This window comes from Gobio gobio (genome assembly GCF_949357685.1).
Source record: "Gobio gobio genome assembly, chromosome: 3".
NCBI classification, from domain to species: Eukaryota; Metazoa; Chordata; class Actinopteri; order Cypriniformes; family Gobionidae; genus Gobio; species Gobio gobio.
Window position 1 is genome coordinate 14,626,163 of NC_137099.1, and position 19,187 is coordinate 14,645,349.

The following is a 19,187-nucleotide window of genomic DNA, read 5'->3' on the forward strand; positions in this document are numbered from 1 at the left end:
GAGAGATGCAGAAATGCAAGTGTAAGACTCTGGAGTGAAGAATAATCGCTCCCAGCTTTTTCCACGGAGATCTTCTGTCCCTGTTTGTACTGTAGAAACAACATAGGGAGGGGAGGACACAGAGGGGAGAGCTGAGGGAAAGTCAAAGAGAATCTTGATGAGACAGAGTGAGAGTAGGATGGAGACCAAATGTGAAAAGATGGAATGGGCTGTTGGAGAAACAGGATGGATAAAGCGCTAACTCTTGGCAGATGTCACGGCCGCTGTCCTCGCAGGTCTGAGAAATGCTGCTTCAGAGGTATATAAATAGGCACCGTGCCACTTCAGTAAGCGGTGCCCGCTGGCATATTTAACTGCCAAAATGACATGGCACAAGATCCCAATGTCTCTCTGTACAATGTGCAAATACCGCTTTAATACTCTGAATTGTATTATGAACAATGCTAATGTATAATTCAGCCATTTATATGATGAAATTCCTCATAATCCATATTTAATATGGCCACTAAGCACAAAACAACTTTAAGCGCAATAAATGTTCCAAGGCAGAATTCAAAGTACAATCTGAGGTGAAATGTTCAGATCAGTGTCCTCACTTTTTGAGTTGAGAGAATAATTATGAATGTCTTCACAACAGCACAAGGGAAAGACAATGATATCGAGCAGAGCAGCTATCTTATGAGCTGTCAAACCATTGATTTTAGTTGACCAAATCATGCAGTTGAATTGCAACTATACGCTGAAGTGCTTTCTGAGGTGTGAAGTGGTTTAATCGAAACTATAAACAGTTGTAGGTGACGTTTAACACTAAGGAAAGTAAGATGAAAGATATAATGAATGCCTTGCTGAAACTGATATCCATAAATGTCACAACAGCACACATCAGATTCTGAGAAACTTTTAATCAAACTGTGCAACCTGGTTTCCCTACAGCAGTGTACATCCAACTCTCAATGAGTCATGGGTGTGTTTTGGGCATAACGTGCAAAAACCCAATCAGAGTCTCATCTCCCATTCCCTTTAAAAGCCAGTTGCGCTTGGACCATGGAGGATTCGCTATTTACAAGGGGCAATTTGCGAGAGGAAAGACTGAATGCTTCTCCAGAGAGGAATTCTTTTATTTTTAATATTTCAAAATGTTTGTGTGCTGCTGCGCGTCCCTGTGTGTCTAATAAGCAGAGTGTACGCAGGTTGTGCACCTGCCTAGGCACATATTATTATGCGCCCTTTAAATAACACAAAAAATACTGCGCTATTGACTTTAGACCAGGTTTTTGTTGGTCAATGGTGCAGTCGTTTCAATTGCCTCAAAATAGCAACACGCCAACAATGCGCCTGAACACACCTCATTTTCAGACATTTGCTATTTAAACAATGTGGCGCTGGATGTGAAAATTATAACTGCGTCTGGCTGAAACTAGCAAAAAACACTTGCGTCGCGTCTGCCGTCACATTGCACTGGGTGTATATGATAGGGCTCTTGGACTTTTCTATCAGTATAAGTCATAGTCAGGTAGTGAGGAGTACATAAAAAGTCGACTGAAAGTATACTTTCTTATTTTTCGTTTAAAAGAAGTATACTAATAGCACACTCGAATAAACTGTTTTCGTAAGGGATATCCGTACATTTTCAACGTACTGTAACAAAGACATCCCATTTAATAAGAACACTGTGTGATCACCATAGGGAATTGGTCTGAATTGGCAGGAATGCAGTTGTCCACATAACTGCCCTTTAATTTGGCTGTAGCTCACTAGCAAACGTTCATTTGCATGCATATGTTAATGTAGGTGTGTTGTTTTTGATCTGCACAAACAGTTCCTCTTTGTAAACAGACCAAGATTAATAATTAAGCAAACAACACAGCATACATCAGAAACACATGCTAAAAATTATAAATTACCATTGTCCAGCTTATTTCATAATTCACACACACACACACACACACACACACACACACACACACACACACACACACACACACACACACACACACACACACACACACACACACACACAAGAATGTAGAGAATTGTAATTTTGTTAACGCCTAAAACGCCAATCCTACCATACTGTATATAGAAAGTAGTACAGTCAAAAAACAGTTTTTTGTCTAGTTTACTAATGTTGTCTTCTCTAGTTTATAAAAACAAAGGCAATCAGCTTGACACAATACTGCAGTGGGTGGAACTAGACTAGTTAACATTCACATTAACAAATACGTATTGTCAATATGCACCAAAAACCAAGATAACATTTTGTCGAATGTGTTTTATTTCCGGAGAAATCACTCATTGTCATAACTTCCTTGTTGAGAGTAATATGCTTGTCATAGAGATACTGGAGTGCTGGTTAATTTATGCAGTCCTTACTATTCTTACCGAGTGAGATGAATAAATGACAAGGGCAGGCAGGCAGGCAGGCTAGTGTAGTGTAGTAGAAGCAGACGGGCAGCGAACTGAAACTCTTGTTCACACACAAGCTGTTGAGGAAAAGCCTGATGTTACAGTATAGCCAGAAAGTCATCTCTCTCTCTCTCTTTTCCTGGCTGGAATAAGCTTTCTGTCTCTAAGCTTCCTTTTACATCCTTCCCCTGCTTCCTCCTTCCTGCCTAGTCCAATTTACAACTCATATTAATGTTTAATGTGGCTATGAGTGAGCAAAACAGCACATATGTCATTTCTAACAGTGTATGACATCATAAGTAGGATAAATGTGCACAGGAAGCTTGTACTGTTAAAACAACATTGTACAATATGTTGAGTGCCAGAAAGGTGAGTAATGTTGTCATTGCAAGCAATATGTGAAGGTAGAAATCCAATGTCAGAATCCAGTGTTTCCTTAACATCCTGTATAGCTTTATGTTATAGACATATCCTTCATTGTGCATTATTATATCCTACAGTCTTTACTGTGCCAAAGTGGTTAAAATAAGAAAATTAATAAAATAAAATAAAAACATCCAATTAATTTCTTTAGATGTAAAAATTTTGACTTGTGGAAAAACTTGTGGAAAGGTTTAAACTATTAAAAAATATATAATTTATACATGACCAAAGGGAAAAACACATGGTGAAATATTGGTTAAGCGATACAGTTTTCATTTAACGCACAAGGAATCTTATAATTAAATAGAGTATAAGTTGTAAAATTACTCAAACTAAAACTGATTAAAGATAAATAGAAATATTCAAAAACAAAAATGAATACAAATGACAACAGCACATACCAAATTAGAACTAAAAATACAATAAAAATGTAAATGTAAAAATAAAAGCTAAATAAATATTAATAAATACTATCATAGTATACAAATAACACTAAAATAAGTAAGGAATAATTGACGACGGGCCGTTCAATTATTAGAATGATAATGCACACCCGAGGTGGTGATGCGGTCACGACGCGAATCCTCGGTAACAGTCTTTTTTGGGATCGTTGGGCTTTTTGTGGTTTTTTGTTTCTGCATTATAAGACAAGCAAACAAATTCACCTCCATTTTCATCTTTTTTAATAACGAATGAATGCTGTCTTAACTCTCGATTTCCCTCACGCCCCCTCCTCGCCAGGTTCAGCTGAATGTCAAACCAGACCTTGCGAACCAGTCCGGCTGCTGTGTCTGGTGACAGATACGGAGAGTGACGAATGCGCTGTATTTCAGCAGTGGAGATGGGAGGATGATGAGTACTGACGTCTTTCCCAGCCTTTCGAAACTTTTTGAGGACGGCCCTGAATACGTCGTTGGATGACTTAAATTCCGATTGACCAATGATGTTGTATTTGGATATATAGCGGTTCAGTCCAGCTCTAAGGGAAATAAAACTTGACACTGAATACTCTGTGCCGGATGCGTTTCGGACAGTGGCATAGAAAGCTCGCAGCAGGGTATTATTTAAAGTGGATGCCCCCTCTCTCTCTACCTCATCCAGAGACGTATTTTTGGCTTTAAGCCAGTCGTTAAACACATTAACTGCCCAAGCTGTTGTTTTTTTGGTGTTTTCTTCGTGTTTTTCTCCCTCGAGTATGTCTAGCTGTTCTTCGCTAATCATTTTATGTCTTTTGTTGTTGCCGGCTGTCTTTGATGTCCGCTTCCGTTTATGTTGTTCTTCATCTGGACCGTCTACTCCTGCCGCCCATTTGTTGAACGTTTTATAGTTCCCGTAAATATTAAAATTAACTTTATAGGAAAATCGTCTGTCATGGTGTTTTTTTTTAGTCCTGTAATTTCCGTTATTACAGTTAACTATGCGAAGTGATATGGAACTGTAATGCGGTCAAGAGCTGCCTGGAACTACGTTCGCTGTGCGTCTCCCAGAAAATAATTGCACACCTCAGAACGTTCATCAACCAATCAGATTCAAGCATTCAACGGCCCCGTAGTATAACACTATATATTGTATAACAAAAAACACTTCATACACGTCACATAATCTATTATAAATATATGAGCCAAAAAGAAAAGCAAAAATAATTTAGCTCAACTTATTGTGGATTCCTGTAACGAAATGGTCAAAGCAGAGAAGCATTGATTGCCTTTACAAATATGGTCTAGAACAGCAGAATAGAGCAGAAGAGCACTACAGAGAAATGATAAACTTCTCTTTCTCCTCCCTTGCTCCATCAGAACAAAAGAAGCCATTGCTGCTCAGTTGGCCGGGAGCGATCCAACCTGCCGACCAGGCAGTGTGAGAAATTGATTTGCGTTGTATTATTCAGCAACAATTTGTTCTGTCAGATCTACTTTCACTGTCTTTTCTTTATCTATCCCTCATCCTTCTGCCCCCCACCCTCTATATGTGTGTTTGACTTGGATCAGAACGAGAAAGTAGAGAGAATAATGTTTTGAAAGAGTGAGCGGAGGGAGCGTACTCTAATCCCAGGGTGCCGTCAGGAAGCGTGCAGTGAGAACAGAGCGAGCAATTCCTCCGGCAGGGCGCAGAGCTAAAAATACAGGGAGAAATCCGATGTTCATCCAGTATCCAGCATGAAGAATAAGATCAGCTGTCTCCTTCACCTGACCTGTCTTTGGGTACATTTACACGACAACTATTTACTAAATGCTGGAACGTTTTTCCTTTGCGGTTTTGAAAAAATTTGCGTAAAGGTTTGCGTTGTCAAAACGATCCCCATTCACACGGGTCTGTCAAAATGACAAAAAGAATTGTGGTTGACCAATATATTGGCTAATAATTGGCTTTTTTTTTTTATATAGATGGCCAATGTGTCTGAAGTGGGACTTTAATTTTGACAGTGCCGAGCACACAGCACTCCAATTCTCTTCAGTTCATCAGTTTACGGTCTCTGTTTTTCAGTCCTATTTTATACGCATGGCCTAAAATTTCCTTTATATGGAATTGTGTCATTCGCCAGTTGGCCAGTAACAATTTTTTACAATGCAATTGTGACAACATGAACGTGAACAAACATGAACGGAGTTCTGTAATCATCACATCATCACAAAACGTTTCAGCCTTTCCAATGTAAATATTCAAGACCTGGAACATGCAACAGGGAATTCGTCACTCACGTTCCGTGTGGGAAGTTTAAACATACGATCTGAAGCGTGCGCCCTAAAATCCGCATAAGACAGCACAAAAATTTGAGCTCTCTTTCATGCCTTCCTGCACTTGAATGGACAAATTCACTCAAAAGTATGTCAAAAAATGCCCGTCTCTGTGAGTATCCTAGTAAACATAGCCGGTTAAGTCTTAAGTGAACGCAAACACAAAACGCATGATCCGTGCGTGCATTCGGTCTTAAAGTGACAGCATCCTAATAATCATTTACTTGTCTTTAAAAATGTTGGCTATTAAATTTATTTTAGTTAAGCTTTAGTTTAAGCTATGGTATCGAAATTGGAATAGAGGATTGTGAATTTTCACTAGTATCCAAATTTTTGGAGTCATAACTGCCTGTTTTTACCTGTGGACAAACCCACTTACAGCCCGTATTTCAGCCCATGTAGAAACCATATAGTACCCACATATAAATGTTGTCTGGAAGCTAGGACCGAGATGGATCTTGTGCATGTTGCCCACTTGGGTCCCACCAAGTGGCAAGTGCCATCCTTTATGAAATCCATCTGGGCAATTAACATGGGGCCATTATGGAACCTGCGGACAATCCCATATAGAGCCCACTTTTTCAGCCCATTTCAAACCCACATGGGCCCCACATATAAATGTTGTCTGGAAGCTGGGACCGAGATGGGTCTTGTGTATGTTGCCCACTTGGGTTCCACCTAGTGGCAAGTGCCATCCTATATGAAATCCATCTGGGCAATTAACATGGGGCCATTATGGAACCCGCGGACAATCCTATATGGAGCCCATTTTTCAGCCCATTTCATACATATACCCCACATATACATTTTGGCTGGGAATGTGGATAAACTACAACAGATATGTTAGCAGTGTGAACGTACTTCACCATGACCAAAAATGATGCTAGATTAGCAATATGTCAAATTTGTTTGGTTGAAATACTGAAATATGAACATTTCTACAACTGGTTTACTTTATCACTTGAGAATACACGAATACTGAATAGCAAACCGAGTTCAATTACCCAATTAGCTAAGTCTGACTGAAACTTTAGTTTTGGTTTCTGTGTTTCAGTAAAAAAAAAAAGTTATTTCAGTGCATCGGTTGAAGTACTCACTCCTACATTAATATTTACAATATTTACACACTTGTATGCCCCAGACAAAGAATTGTGGCCACAAATTAAGAATTTGTTCCCATGATTTATTAATTTGCTAAGTCGTGGCATTGATTTAACTAAAAAGAGGGAACATTCATTCATCATAGGAAGGAATGACTACAACTTGGCCATGATAGGTAACAGATCAAACGATCAAAAAAATTTTAAGTCCTCTTCAATAACACTGGCCAAATCCCAACTCTGTACAGTTATAACAGCATCAGTCATGTCTATTGATACGCATGAATACAGCGCAGCTTTCAAGCAGCAGTTCAGATGAGAGGCGAGGTAAGGAGATTGAAGCACAGCAGTTATTGAGCAAAGTGCTGCTCAGTGTATATGGGGTATGTAATCCTTATCGATTCAAAAAGCGAATGGGCGAGATGGAGGGGGGGGGTTGCTTCTGGGGTGCTGACTGCGCTGATGTTCCCCCGCAGTAAATCAACTATCCTCCCTTTTCCAAAATTACAGAAAAGAAGAGATGATGGAAGGACAGGAGGTGATGGTGAGAGAGGCACAAAAGAAAAAAAAGCATGAGGGAATGGGAATGAAAGGGTCTGTAGTATCTGATTGCAAAGAAATGGAAAAGTACACCTCTCCACAAAAAGCCACATGATTTGTTGTATCATTCTATTCATACAAACAACATGGGAGTTTAATACTTAAAGTGGTGAAAATCAAGTTTTTAGTGATGTTTATATGTCTATGTGTTTTTAAAATATGCTTTAATACAAATACATGTGCAAATACACAAGTCAACACCATTGCTGAGTAATTTCTCCTTCAAACTGCAGTGAAAAAAGGATTGAAATTGTTGGTGTTTCTCACGTCCCAAACAACCTTGTAACCAATCACGTCAACTTGCCGGCGGGCTTTAGCACATCATTAACTATAACCACTCTGAAGCAGGGGAGTCTCAAAAGAAGCCGGGTTATCCCAGTATATTTTCTGTTGATATGAAAAATTGTGTACATTTAGCAATATAGCGGGTGAATTATGTATATGATGTATGGCGAACGGGAACATGGTTTGTGTAACATTAGCAACACATTATTAGCTGTTTGATAATGTAGTCAAGCAAAAGTTCAAACATATAGGGTTTTATTATTGAACCAGTATTTCCACTTGCCATTGTGCAGCGTTTACTACAGTAAAGTTGAGCGAGATGGGTCTCTGAGCTGTTGTGAATGAGGTGGGCCTAATTTACATATTCATAGATCTGCATATATTAAATGAAGCAAGGGTGTAGTAGAGTTATATTCAAGCTATTTTAAGGCATGAAGCTTTTTAAAAAGTTTTTTAAGGAAAAACTATTAAAAATGGTATTTTGACAATCAAAGATGAGTTTTTGAAGGGGGGGGGGGGTTGGGCTTTAACAGTGTTGTTATTGTTAAAGCTGCTCTATGTAACTTTTCTGTCCACTAGAGGTCACCTATTCAAATCAAAGGCGTAGTTTGATGATGCCAAATTTGAGCACAGAATCTTGGGACATGTGGTCTTCACCTCACAGCCGGTGGAAAAGAATCGGGATAGGACTCAGGCAGAAATCATGTTCATGGATGTGATTATTAACGTTACTGTAGTATGAAGCAGAATCAGGAGCGATTGTTAATAAGAAGAGCGCAACACAAGCTTCGCAAGTAGCGGGACCTTTATTATGGCATAATCGCCAGCGCCATTTCCACTTTTCCGGTCATGAGTATGAGGTAACGCAGCTCTGTTTATCATATTAGATACATCTGAGTGTGTTAAATTATGTTATGACATTACTCTGTGTGTTCACTCGGTGGCTGCTATGACATTTGTTCACACTGCAGTAAGAGTAAAGCGTTTCCGCAAAATAAAACCGGAAACCGAGGGGAACGCAGATATGACGTCATCGACAGGCGACTCCCTCACACGTCCCGGTTCCTTGGCTAAAATAGCAATTTCTCACGATTTACAAATAGATGGAAACATTTGGGATATTGTAAGTACTCAAATGAACAAAATATAGCCTATAACACTGGCCTAGTGGTTTTTGGATATTTTAATGAAAAAAATATTACATAGTGCACCTTTAACTAAAATTTTAAAGATGAAAACTTGAACAAAAACGTTACATTTTGTCTATTTTCAATAATTTTTCAGCTGAATATTATCAGCAGCCGGAATTTCAACATTGAAAAAATGACATGCTTTGTCTTTGTCTCACACTGTGCCTCTAGAATGCTCGATTCTGATTGGTCATTGCCTGCATTCTGAGATCAAATTTTGCTGTAGATTTGTATTTTTATGTCTGCTTCGCCCTGATCACATGTACAAAGAGTACATGTTCTGGTACTATGTGTTTTTGGGCTGCATAAAATGTTAAAATGTCCAAATAAACATACATAAATAAAATGTTAATACTGGACAAACTGGTACTATGTGTTTTTGGGCTGCATAAAATGTTAAAATGTCCAAATAAACATACATAAATAAAATGTTAATACTGGACAAAAAACTTGGAACATAAAAATGCAAACAAGAATTAGAAATGTTGCCTTGGCAAAAACCTGAAAGAAATTAGCTTAAGAACTAAAATTCCTAAAATGGAAATAAATAGAAATTAATTTAAAATAGAAATGATTAAAATAATAATAATAATATTGACAAAAGTACAGAGAAAAAAATGACCAAAACTTGAAATATAAAAATAAAAGCTAATTCAAAATATTAAGAAATACTATAATAGTATATAAATGATACTTGAGTTTGTTCCAATCCCCAAGTCTATGTATCAGCAATATTAATTGCGTCTACAAGAGGAAAATCCAGAAACCAAGTAGATGTCTTGCCAACGTTTGTGTGCACAGTTGTACAACTGTTTATCATTAACAAAAACAACAAAAAAGACCAGAATCAGTATGGTCCCATTTGAGGACAGCTTCAAAGGCTCTTCCTGAGACCTGTGAGCACAATGAAATCCATAAGCAGCATTATATGTCACTATGCCCTTAAGTGATGTTTCAAGCAAGTCTGGCTATATTTGATTCTATGCACTCTCCTCACCTTTTCAGCCCTGTTAGTATTATACCGCCATCTCTGATTCATTTAATTGTCATATTAACAATTTATTTCAGACAAATTATTGTGTGAAATCTCAAGTAATGCTGCTAATATTTTCTCAATGTTTAATCTCATCCTATAAAGCTTTAATCACTCCAAACATTATGGCCCACTAAATGTGCTCATAATAATCTTGATCTCTCTTTCGACTGTCTAGCATCTCTTGGCTCAAAGCACCACATCTGTCATGACCAGATGTGTGCGTACAGTATGCGTACAGCATTGTGATCTGTATTCACAGCAGCTTCCATTGAGGTGCACAAAACAATTAGAGCTAATTGGAGGAGCAGTCTCACAGACCAGGGCTAGCATCACCTCTGACTGACAGGAAGAGAAACGAGACATATTGATACCAGACTCTCAAATCCTCAGAGTCCGTTCTGCAAAAAGACGGTTTCAAAATGAAAAAGATTACTGGAATCTACCTAGAGAACCCAAGACGTTTTTTGAAAGTGATTTACACAGTCTCAAGTAAACAAAATTGAATTTTCAGCATCATTCCTCCAGTCTTCAGTCACATGATCTTTCAGAAATCATTCTATGTTGATTTGGTGCTCAAGAAACATTTCTTATTATCAATATTGAAAACAGTTGTGCAGCTTACTATTTTTGTGGAAAACGTAATACATTTTTTTTTAACCAGAATTCTTTGATGAATAGGAAGTTAAAAAGAACAGCATTTATATGAAATAGAATTTGTTTTTGTAACAACAGAAAAGTCTTTATTTAGTCAATTTAAACCTCTGGAGTCTGAGGTGTTTTCTGTTTTGACATGCTCTGACATCTGTATTTATTTCACGAGTTCACACTTACATATCATTTTTGGAGAGTAAATTTAAATGTGTATTTTCAGTGCTGTTGGGGGGGAGGGCTTAGAGCTCGGAATTTGGCCCGAACCCAGAGTACCCCTCGTGGATGTAAGTGGCTAGAACTAAAAGTGTGGAGAAGGGGTGGTGGAGGGATGCTGATAGACTGTCAACGAACGGAGGTAAGCCTGCTGCGTATAGACTATATACCTCTTATTGTTGATTAGCTGAGTGCTCTCCACTTGTGTCAATTATCTGAACGTGCTCCTCCCGAATGTTAATAAAACATCATTTGCGCTTATTAAGTGTCCTTGCAGAAAATTAATTTTTTTAAATTGCCCCTATTATGCTTTTTCGAATATTCCCTTTCATGCAGTGTGTAATACAGCTGTTTGTGAATGTAAATGTTCTGCAAAGTTGTAAAGTCAAAAGTGCACAATAAATAAAGTTATTGTCTCCCAAAAAAAAAGAATCGACTCTGAAACTAGTTTTATTGCGTGACGGTTCTGTCACTAGAACATACATTTGCATAATGCCCGCCTATGTTGTACGTTGTCCGTCTGCGAACAACTTGTCCCGCCCTCAAACGTCATTTTACTGGCGTTCAACACAGGATTGGCAAAACGCTTGCTCTTGAAAGATGGGTCATCATTACGTAGTTTGTTTGGACCAGCTTGCTTCTCAGAATCACATCATGTACGTTATTAATTATTGATGTATATATTTTCTACTGTGTAGTTTTGTGTTTCATATTGTGCAGGTATCTGGCTAACCGGCTAACTCACGTTATTACTATCTTACTGAAATACTACTGTAAATCAGCTGTGGGCCACTATTATCTAAAACTGTCTATTAATGCATATTGTCTGTCGTTCTTACTACTTTGAGTAAAGATAGTATGGAGCAAGATTTGTTTTGCAAACGTTAATGTTACATCAATCATTCACTATTGATACTACAGTTGATACTATTCAATTCATTATTGATACAGTTCCCGCATGTTTGTTGATGGACGCACACTTGTTAATGCTGATGGTGAAGAATTACAGTTGAAACATCTCATAATGTACCTCAAACTGAGTAGCATCACTGAGAAACGTCCTGCTCAAGGTTCGGGTTGAATAACTAGTTCTTCAAATGTTTCGTCATCGATTCAAACTCACGTTGGGATTGATGTAAAATTGTCATTTATGTTACTGTCTTTACAGTGTGTACAATCGCTGAGCTTTTGGAAGCCCCATCACAACAGACTGGGCCATCTGACCAATGAGAGCAGAGTAGGCTCGTGGAAAGGAGGGATTTAGAGAGACTGAATCACCCGACGAGTCGTTTGAGAATCATTGAACAATGTGGTGTACATTATGAGAAAATGAAACCCTTTTTTTTTGCCTTTGATGCATGTAAACCTGTTGTTGGAGACCTCCAAAACTAAATTACGAAGCTTTAAAATAGCATAATTGGGGCGTTTAAAATAAAAATAGCTTTCACTTTATTTTGATAGTCCCTTTAACAGTCCCTTTTGATAGCCCCTTTAACCTTTAAAAAAAGTTTGGACACCCCTGCTGTAAACCCTAACGCTCAAAATAATGAATTGGTTTGATTAGGGTAAACTTAAATTAAGCAAATTAGTTCAATCAAATGAACTTTTATGAGTATTTAGAACTTTCTTTATCTTTTGAGTTCACAAAACTGACACATTTTAAGTAATAATTGTTTCATTGTTTTGAGTTTTATCAACTTGTTTCTTTTAATTTAGACAAACTTAAATTTACCTGCAATTGGGCTGGGATTTCTATTTCCCAGCATGCTTTGCCATGACACTCGAAAGGGAGAGTAAATGCTTAAATTAAATGTTATATTATGTATATAATGTAATGTTTATATAATTTTTATATAATGTAACTGATTACCTCAAATTCTTTAAAGGGGCTATATGCGTTTTTCTGAAATTTAAACTCGCGACTGACACCTGTGGCCAAAAAACAGAACTGCTCTTATTTTCTGCTCGCTCTCGCAGCGGTGGTGACGTCACATCCGCAGACAGCGCGGGAAAAAAACGACCCGCCAGAAAATAGGAAAAATAGGATACAGGCTTATAGGTGCACCCACTGTGAGCGGACAAGGTGTCAGTATGCTCATCAGGAGATGTTTGAGTCATAAATGGTAAAAATAAAAAGGCTATTGTTACGTTTATTTTGGGGAAAAAGTTGCATATAGCCCCTTTAAGCTTATAAAATATCTAGCTTGAACTTGCCACTTGCTAGCAACAGCTTTCTTCACAGAAGCTTTGCATTTAAAGACCTAATAAAATATTTTCAACTTATACAATAAGTTGTATAACTTATAAAATAAGTTCATATTTCGTGTCCAATTATTTACTTATGTGGCAAGTAGTCGTATAATAGACGGGATAATGGACATCCAGCTGGTTATCGTAAAACCCTTCAGGCTGATCATCAGGGTTTATTCTAAAATAACAACCGTCTGGATGTACATTATCCCTTATAAACCCAATAAACAAACCATTACCCTGAAAGGGGTTATTCTGACTGAACATGATCCCACTTATTACATGCAGTATGACAAAAATAAACACTTAATTGGACACTGATATTGTTTTTGATATAGTACTTAAATGATTGCGTTGCCAGGAAGCCAAAAGCAGCAAAATAATCAAAATGTTGAAAGAAGTTAAATTCAAATGCACAGCACTGCTTGTTTTGCTGCATATGTATGGCTATAAAAAATGCTGCAAATATTCTACCTAGCACTCCCTTGCCCCCCCCCCCCCCCCCCCCCCCCACCCCCAAAACCTAGTGATCTGCCTAAAGAGGTAGTATTTTAAGGCATCATTGGAGCTCTTCCAGTATGAAAGCTGTTCCAACACTTAATTATGCTTCTTTTGGCCAAATTTGAAGGCAGCATCATGTATCTTTTGTGGAGAATGCCTTCCATAATGCACTGCAACAAGCTCAATGAAAAAATAAATCAGAGATGGCAGATGAGGAGAAATGTAGATTAAATGTATATTTAATTTAGTACCAAGAAGTATCAATAAAAATGGTTCAGTGTAATGAAAATTTAACCCAATATTTGTGTGTGATGTATGTCTACGTTTATTAGAGTATTGTGCCATTTGAAATCAATTTTAAGCCAAGTCTAAGTTCCAAAGCACTATTTATTTGTTGCATTGATTTCTATTGCCTAGAGAGTTTCAAATTACTTCCAAGACTATTTGGATGCCGATTTAGAAGGCAGCTGCCTATAGGCAGTAGGCAGTGTGGCAGCTCACAAGGTTTTGGAACAAAGCTCCTGTCTTTCATCTGTCTAGTGCTTCTTTCTCATTGTCTCCATCTCCTGTCTTTCTAATCTCGTCAAGCCTCTGGTCTTCAGTACACATCGTATCCCCCGTGGATCCAAAGTTCAGAGGGAAAGATGGAAAGGCACTTCCCCTATTGCTTTAGGTTTGGAACAACACATTCTAAAGTAGAGAATATTCCAAGGGTCTGTAGAATACTAATAAATTGAAATTTACACCATGAAATTCATACAATTCCTCTATCCACTGTAATGTTTTCAAGATTTTTCAGCAGCTGCTAAAATTTTGGGTTGGTAAGCAAAAAGAATGACAATAAAGGCTTTCTATTCTATTCTATTCTATTCAAATTTGATGCGTTGATGCTGCATTAGGGGTCTGACGAGATCTTGCGATATTAAAATGTGACGAGATTTCTCGTAGAGTGAAAAGCTGTCTAACAGCGTGAGGGTGAAATTAGCATAGAATATGCCACCGTTATGTTTAAATTACATCCTCCACCGGTTTGCTTTTTTATATAAATGAAAACCATTTAATTCAGTTGGATAGCGGTCGCTTCATTTGTAAACTGTAAAAGTCTGCTCTGCACAGTGCAGCAGGAATCACAATTCACTGATCATGTGACGAGAGTAGGGCGAGATGACAGGACCATGGCAGAGGATTCGTTACACAACAGAGCCTAAACGCATCTGATAAATGTCTTAGCACCGCCACTCCCTATACATAGAGTGCGTGCAATCGCGAATCAAAAGTGAGTTAAGCGCAAGTGCAACCCCTCCTGTTCGAACCGCCCGCTCCAAGTGGGACTCGAACCCCGGCTGCAACCTCTAGAGTCAGTCGCTAGAGCATCTCTTGAGATTAGAGGAGTGAGGTTTACTCGCACAGCAACTACTAGCTGGCCTCTGTTACACTCAGCCCCCTAAACATCAGTCCCACCCGGGTCACGGCACCAACGCAACCCCTCCTGTTCGAACCGCCCGCTTCAAACGGGACTCGAACCCCGGTCCGCCAGCATGAGAGTCAGACGCTCTAACAAAGAGGCTAAAGGCTGCAACCTTTAGCATCAATCGCTAGAGCGTCTCTTGAGATTAGAGGAGTGAGGTTTACTCGCACAGCGACTACTAGCTGGCCTCCGTTACACAAGCTCCCTGATGCGCACAAATTTGGTATTATTCTCCCAATATCAAAGCTATCTTAGGCTGAGCTGTGTAGTTGTAACCACCTCTTAACTCTGGTCTCTGTTTGCACTTTGAATATTGAGGGAGTACTTTGATAACGGTTGCACTTATTTAATTAAGAAAAAACTGTAATTTATTTTTGTTATTTATACTGTTTTTATTTCTATGTTCTATTTGTGGAAAGGAGTTGAATTAGTAGGTCACACACAGCCTCAGTCAGAAGTTCTGGAGGCTCATAATTCATGTACAGTAAGGTCTGAAGAGACTTGTGTGAATTCATACAGGAGAGAAGCCAGTCAGAGTTTGTGGCAATGCATTTGATAATTCATACTCAGAAAGTAGAACTGAAATGACACTCATTACAAGATGATTAGTTTCAAAGAAACGTTTCAAAATTCCAGTCATGAATTTTGTCATCGAGGATTTCTTAAAAATACTGTGCAAACATCTTGTCTCATGTAGTTCCCGTGAACCCAATCTTGTGTCTCGTGAGCTACAAGCGTCCTGTCACACCCCTAATAGTTATACCAAAACAAATAGATAAAACATGTAAATCAAGTACAAAAAAAGTAATGGTGTACATGGTTGCATCTCTGAAAACATGTCCAATATTTAACCCCAAAAGCCTATTTTTTAAATCGAGACAATATTTTCTTCTCCCTCCCTAGTTCTGATGAATGTAAAGCAGATAAAAAATCTAGTTCTAATTAAAAATAATATATTATTTAAACTGCATTACAATTACATTATAATTAACTAAATAAAAAATAATTAACAATGTAATGCATTTCATAAATGTAAAATAAAGTATATATACTACATTGTAGCATTATATATACACATTATTACAGCAATAATGTGCATTACCTGCATTATGGAAATGACAGTTAAACAGCACATTTCCCCCAATTCACATGAAAATAAAAAGTGAGGTAAAATTATGAGGTATTTTCTGCAAAACTATACAATTCCTTTAGATTTGGGGGGGAAATTTCAAGATAATGTTTAATGGACATGTTTTCTTGAGATTCACCCATAATCTTCAAGTGAGGTTTCTGTTCTGCCTTTGCTGAAGCCATAGCAAGCAGAAGTAATGTACAATATGTCATTTGGGAAATATGTGATTCGACTGCAAAAAAACTCACAGTAATAGACACTTTCTCCAAAAGCATTATTTAACAGTAATAAAGTGAAGGAGAAATCACACATTGTATGTTCAACATCAGACTGGGTAGAAATGACCAGCATCTGGTTTATTCAAGAAGCAACAAGAAGTCTCCTCACCTCTTTTTGGTGATATTTAATGGCCAGCTTGAGTTTGGCCAAGTCTCGGCACTCTCGCGGGTCCAGCTCCTCGCTTTGGTCATCACGGTGATTGAGGATGGTCTCCAGCTCACGGGAGCTACGTGCCTGGTCCAGCAGGTCTTTAGCAAAGAGCTTACACTGTTGAGAAAGCTCCTCGTACTCTTGACGAAACTCGTTCTCCACTTTACTGAGCTCCTTCAGTTCCCAGCCCAATCTAAAGGCGGTTAGGATGGGATCCTCGCTGGAGAGGGCGATGAGAGAGGGGCTGGCGAGCGCTTTATAGATGTTGAGACGGGACCGAGAGTGACGCAAGCTGTCCACTTCAGAGCTGGACACACACTCCACACAGTCACAGCGAATCTGGTGCGGCCGAGGGATGGTGACTTTGCGTTGGACCAGGAGTTTGATGATCTCATAGTTGTTTGTGTGGGCGGCGAGCATGATGGGAGTGATGTCAGGTGTGAACTCGGAAAACTGGGCGTCCATCATTAATGATGGAACCTGGGAAAGAGGGGACAAGAACGAAAGTGTGAAAAACACAAAATTCATGGAGTGTTTCACCTGCACAAGCTGCTGAGAGTCCATCAGTATGGCAATCCACCAACCCACACTGCATGTAAACACTAACTAAAACAGCATGATACAGATGACTAGACAAGAGTGCAGCCAGCTCTCTAATATCCCAGTTTGTTTGCTGTACCAGCCATAAGATTAAATGAAGAACAAATTGAGATTTTAGCTATATCAGTGAAAAAGGCCCTACTCGTAAAAATCTGAAATAACAGAAGTTGCGGTTGCCAGACCTTTACCGTATTTCAGTTTATATTTCATTAACTAAAATAACCTCTAATAAAAACTGACATTTACCTTTATAATATATTGACAACCACCTTAAAAACACATGTGGTAAAAAGAAATGATGAATCAAAGTTCATCACAAGTAGCTTTTTATCAAGCTTGAGGTAAATACTAATATAGAACACAGTCATACACACAAACACAGACATGACTAAAAACTAAAATCTAGTCTACGTTGACGAAAGAGCAGAAAACTTTGTGTGCAGCCATTTAACTCTTTCCCCATCATTGACAAACATTTTCGTGATTTATGAGTCAATGCTTTCCCGCAATTGAGGGAATTTTCTGACTTTCCTTGTTTTCACTCAGAGCACTCAGATCACAGACTAGTCACCTATTACGGGTACCCAGATCTAGACTGAGATGCAGGGGGACAGAGCCCTGGCTGTAGCTGGCCCAAAGTTATGAAACAAATCTGGTCATGGAAAACACCTATCTGTTTTCTTGTGCGTTTAATGTCTTGTGAATGTCTATTTTTAAATTTCAGTAAAGGACATAGGTAATTTCTGTACAGCACTTTGGCCAACCAAGATTGTTTTAAATGTGCTCTATAAATATAATAAACTTGAAACTTGAAGGGGGCGCTATTATATATCTTCTGAAAGAATACTGAATCTCCAGATCAAAATGCATGTGAAAAAGATGCAGAAACAAGCAATATCATATGTAATCATATGCATATGTAAAATAACATGATCACCAACATTAAAAAGCATAAATCAAAACTGCCTAATGTTACCGCATGAAATGTTGAGTCTTTGAAAAAACTTGATTTTCTCTAGCCTTGATGCCAGCCGAACTTAGCCCCGCCCACAACATTTTTACTCGGGCAGTTCGGTCTGGACTTGATCCGTAGAGAAGTAATTATGCCCGAACAGAAACTGTTTGGACCAATGAAATCGGTCTCCGTGGAAAAAATGGCATTTCGGGAGTAAAATATGTGTTCCCTTTCGTTCAGTCACTACGACGTACGTTAGTGACTAACGAATGGGGGTTTCGCTTAGAAGCCAATCATCTTCATCGTATTCAACAGCGCCCAATGGCAGTGCCAATGCCATGGGCATGCGGAATTTGCATGCGTAACTCCGCCCCACCTCGTGGGTATATAAGGAAGTACGCTGCGAACATCGCATTATGTTTCTGCTTTGGAGCCAAGAGGATCTCTTCACTCCTACAAGCCTGATCTGAGTCATCGACAGCTTTCGAGATGAGCAGCTTTCCAGAGGCGTTGGTGTTACGGCGCGTTCCAGTGATCATCATACTGCCTGCCTGCTGATCTGCGCAGTGGTCCGCTAGACAGCTGGTGTGTGGTCCCTGGGCGCTTCGGCGTTCTCTGCGAGGCTTTCCTCTCATAAAAGAGCTTACACGTGACGCGTCCTTTTCAGGATGTCTCGTCCGTGTACTTCTGGGTGTGGTCGGTTGCTTTCCTCCTCTGATGGGCACGAACACTGTCTGGTATGTTTGGGCTTTCAGCATGCTCAGACAGCGTTCGCGGATGAGTCATGTTCTCACTGCGGGAACATGACCATCGCAATGTTGCGGTCAAGACTCCATGACCTTCGTACTGAAGTGAGAGTCCCCTCTACCACACCCCGATCTACTGAGTCCCAGAGGCCCAGTACTTCGGCTGGTGGTCAGGGTGACTTGACGGTTACGGTGTGGAACAAAGCCCCGACGCTCATGCCTCGGGCCACACCCCCGTCTTGCACATTGCAACCCGCGAGCGTTCAGATGCAGATCGCGGGGCCGGCTCCGGCCCCCCCGCGCATCTCATTTGGCGCTCCGGAGGAGGATGCGATGTCGATCACCGCATCACAAGGTGGGCTCGAGTCCTCTGGAGATGATGACTCGGCTGTGCTGCCGCCCTCGGGCGTGCCAGCATTGCCCGAGTCAGATCCAGAGCTGACAGCCATGTTGTCTCGGGCAGCCGC

At 39.3% G+C, this 19,187-nt stretch overlaps 1 protein-coding gene across 1 annotated transcript in view; it reads right to left on the bottom strand.

Annotated features, from left to right (window-relative positions):
* trpc5a (transient receptor potential cation channel, subfamily C, member 5a) overlaps positions 1 to 19,187 on the bottom strand; it is a gene marked incomplete at its 3' end in the record, with an annotated part of 110,679 nt that overhangs the window by 73,967 nt on the left and 17,525 nt on the right. The window contains exon 2 of the mRNA XM_079813508.1: positions 16,378 to 16,899. Coding sequence (XP_079669634.1) covers positions 16,378 to 16,899 — 522 coding nt within the window. The remainder of the gene's footprint in view (positions 1 to 16,377; positions 16,900 to 19,187) is intronic.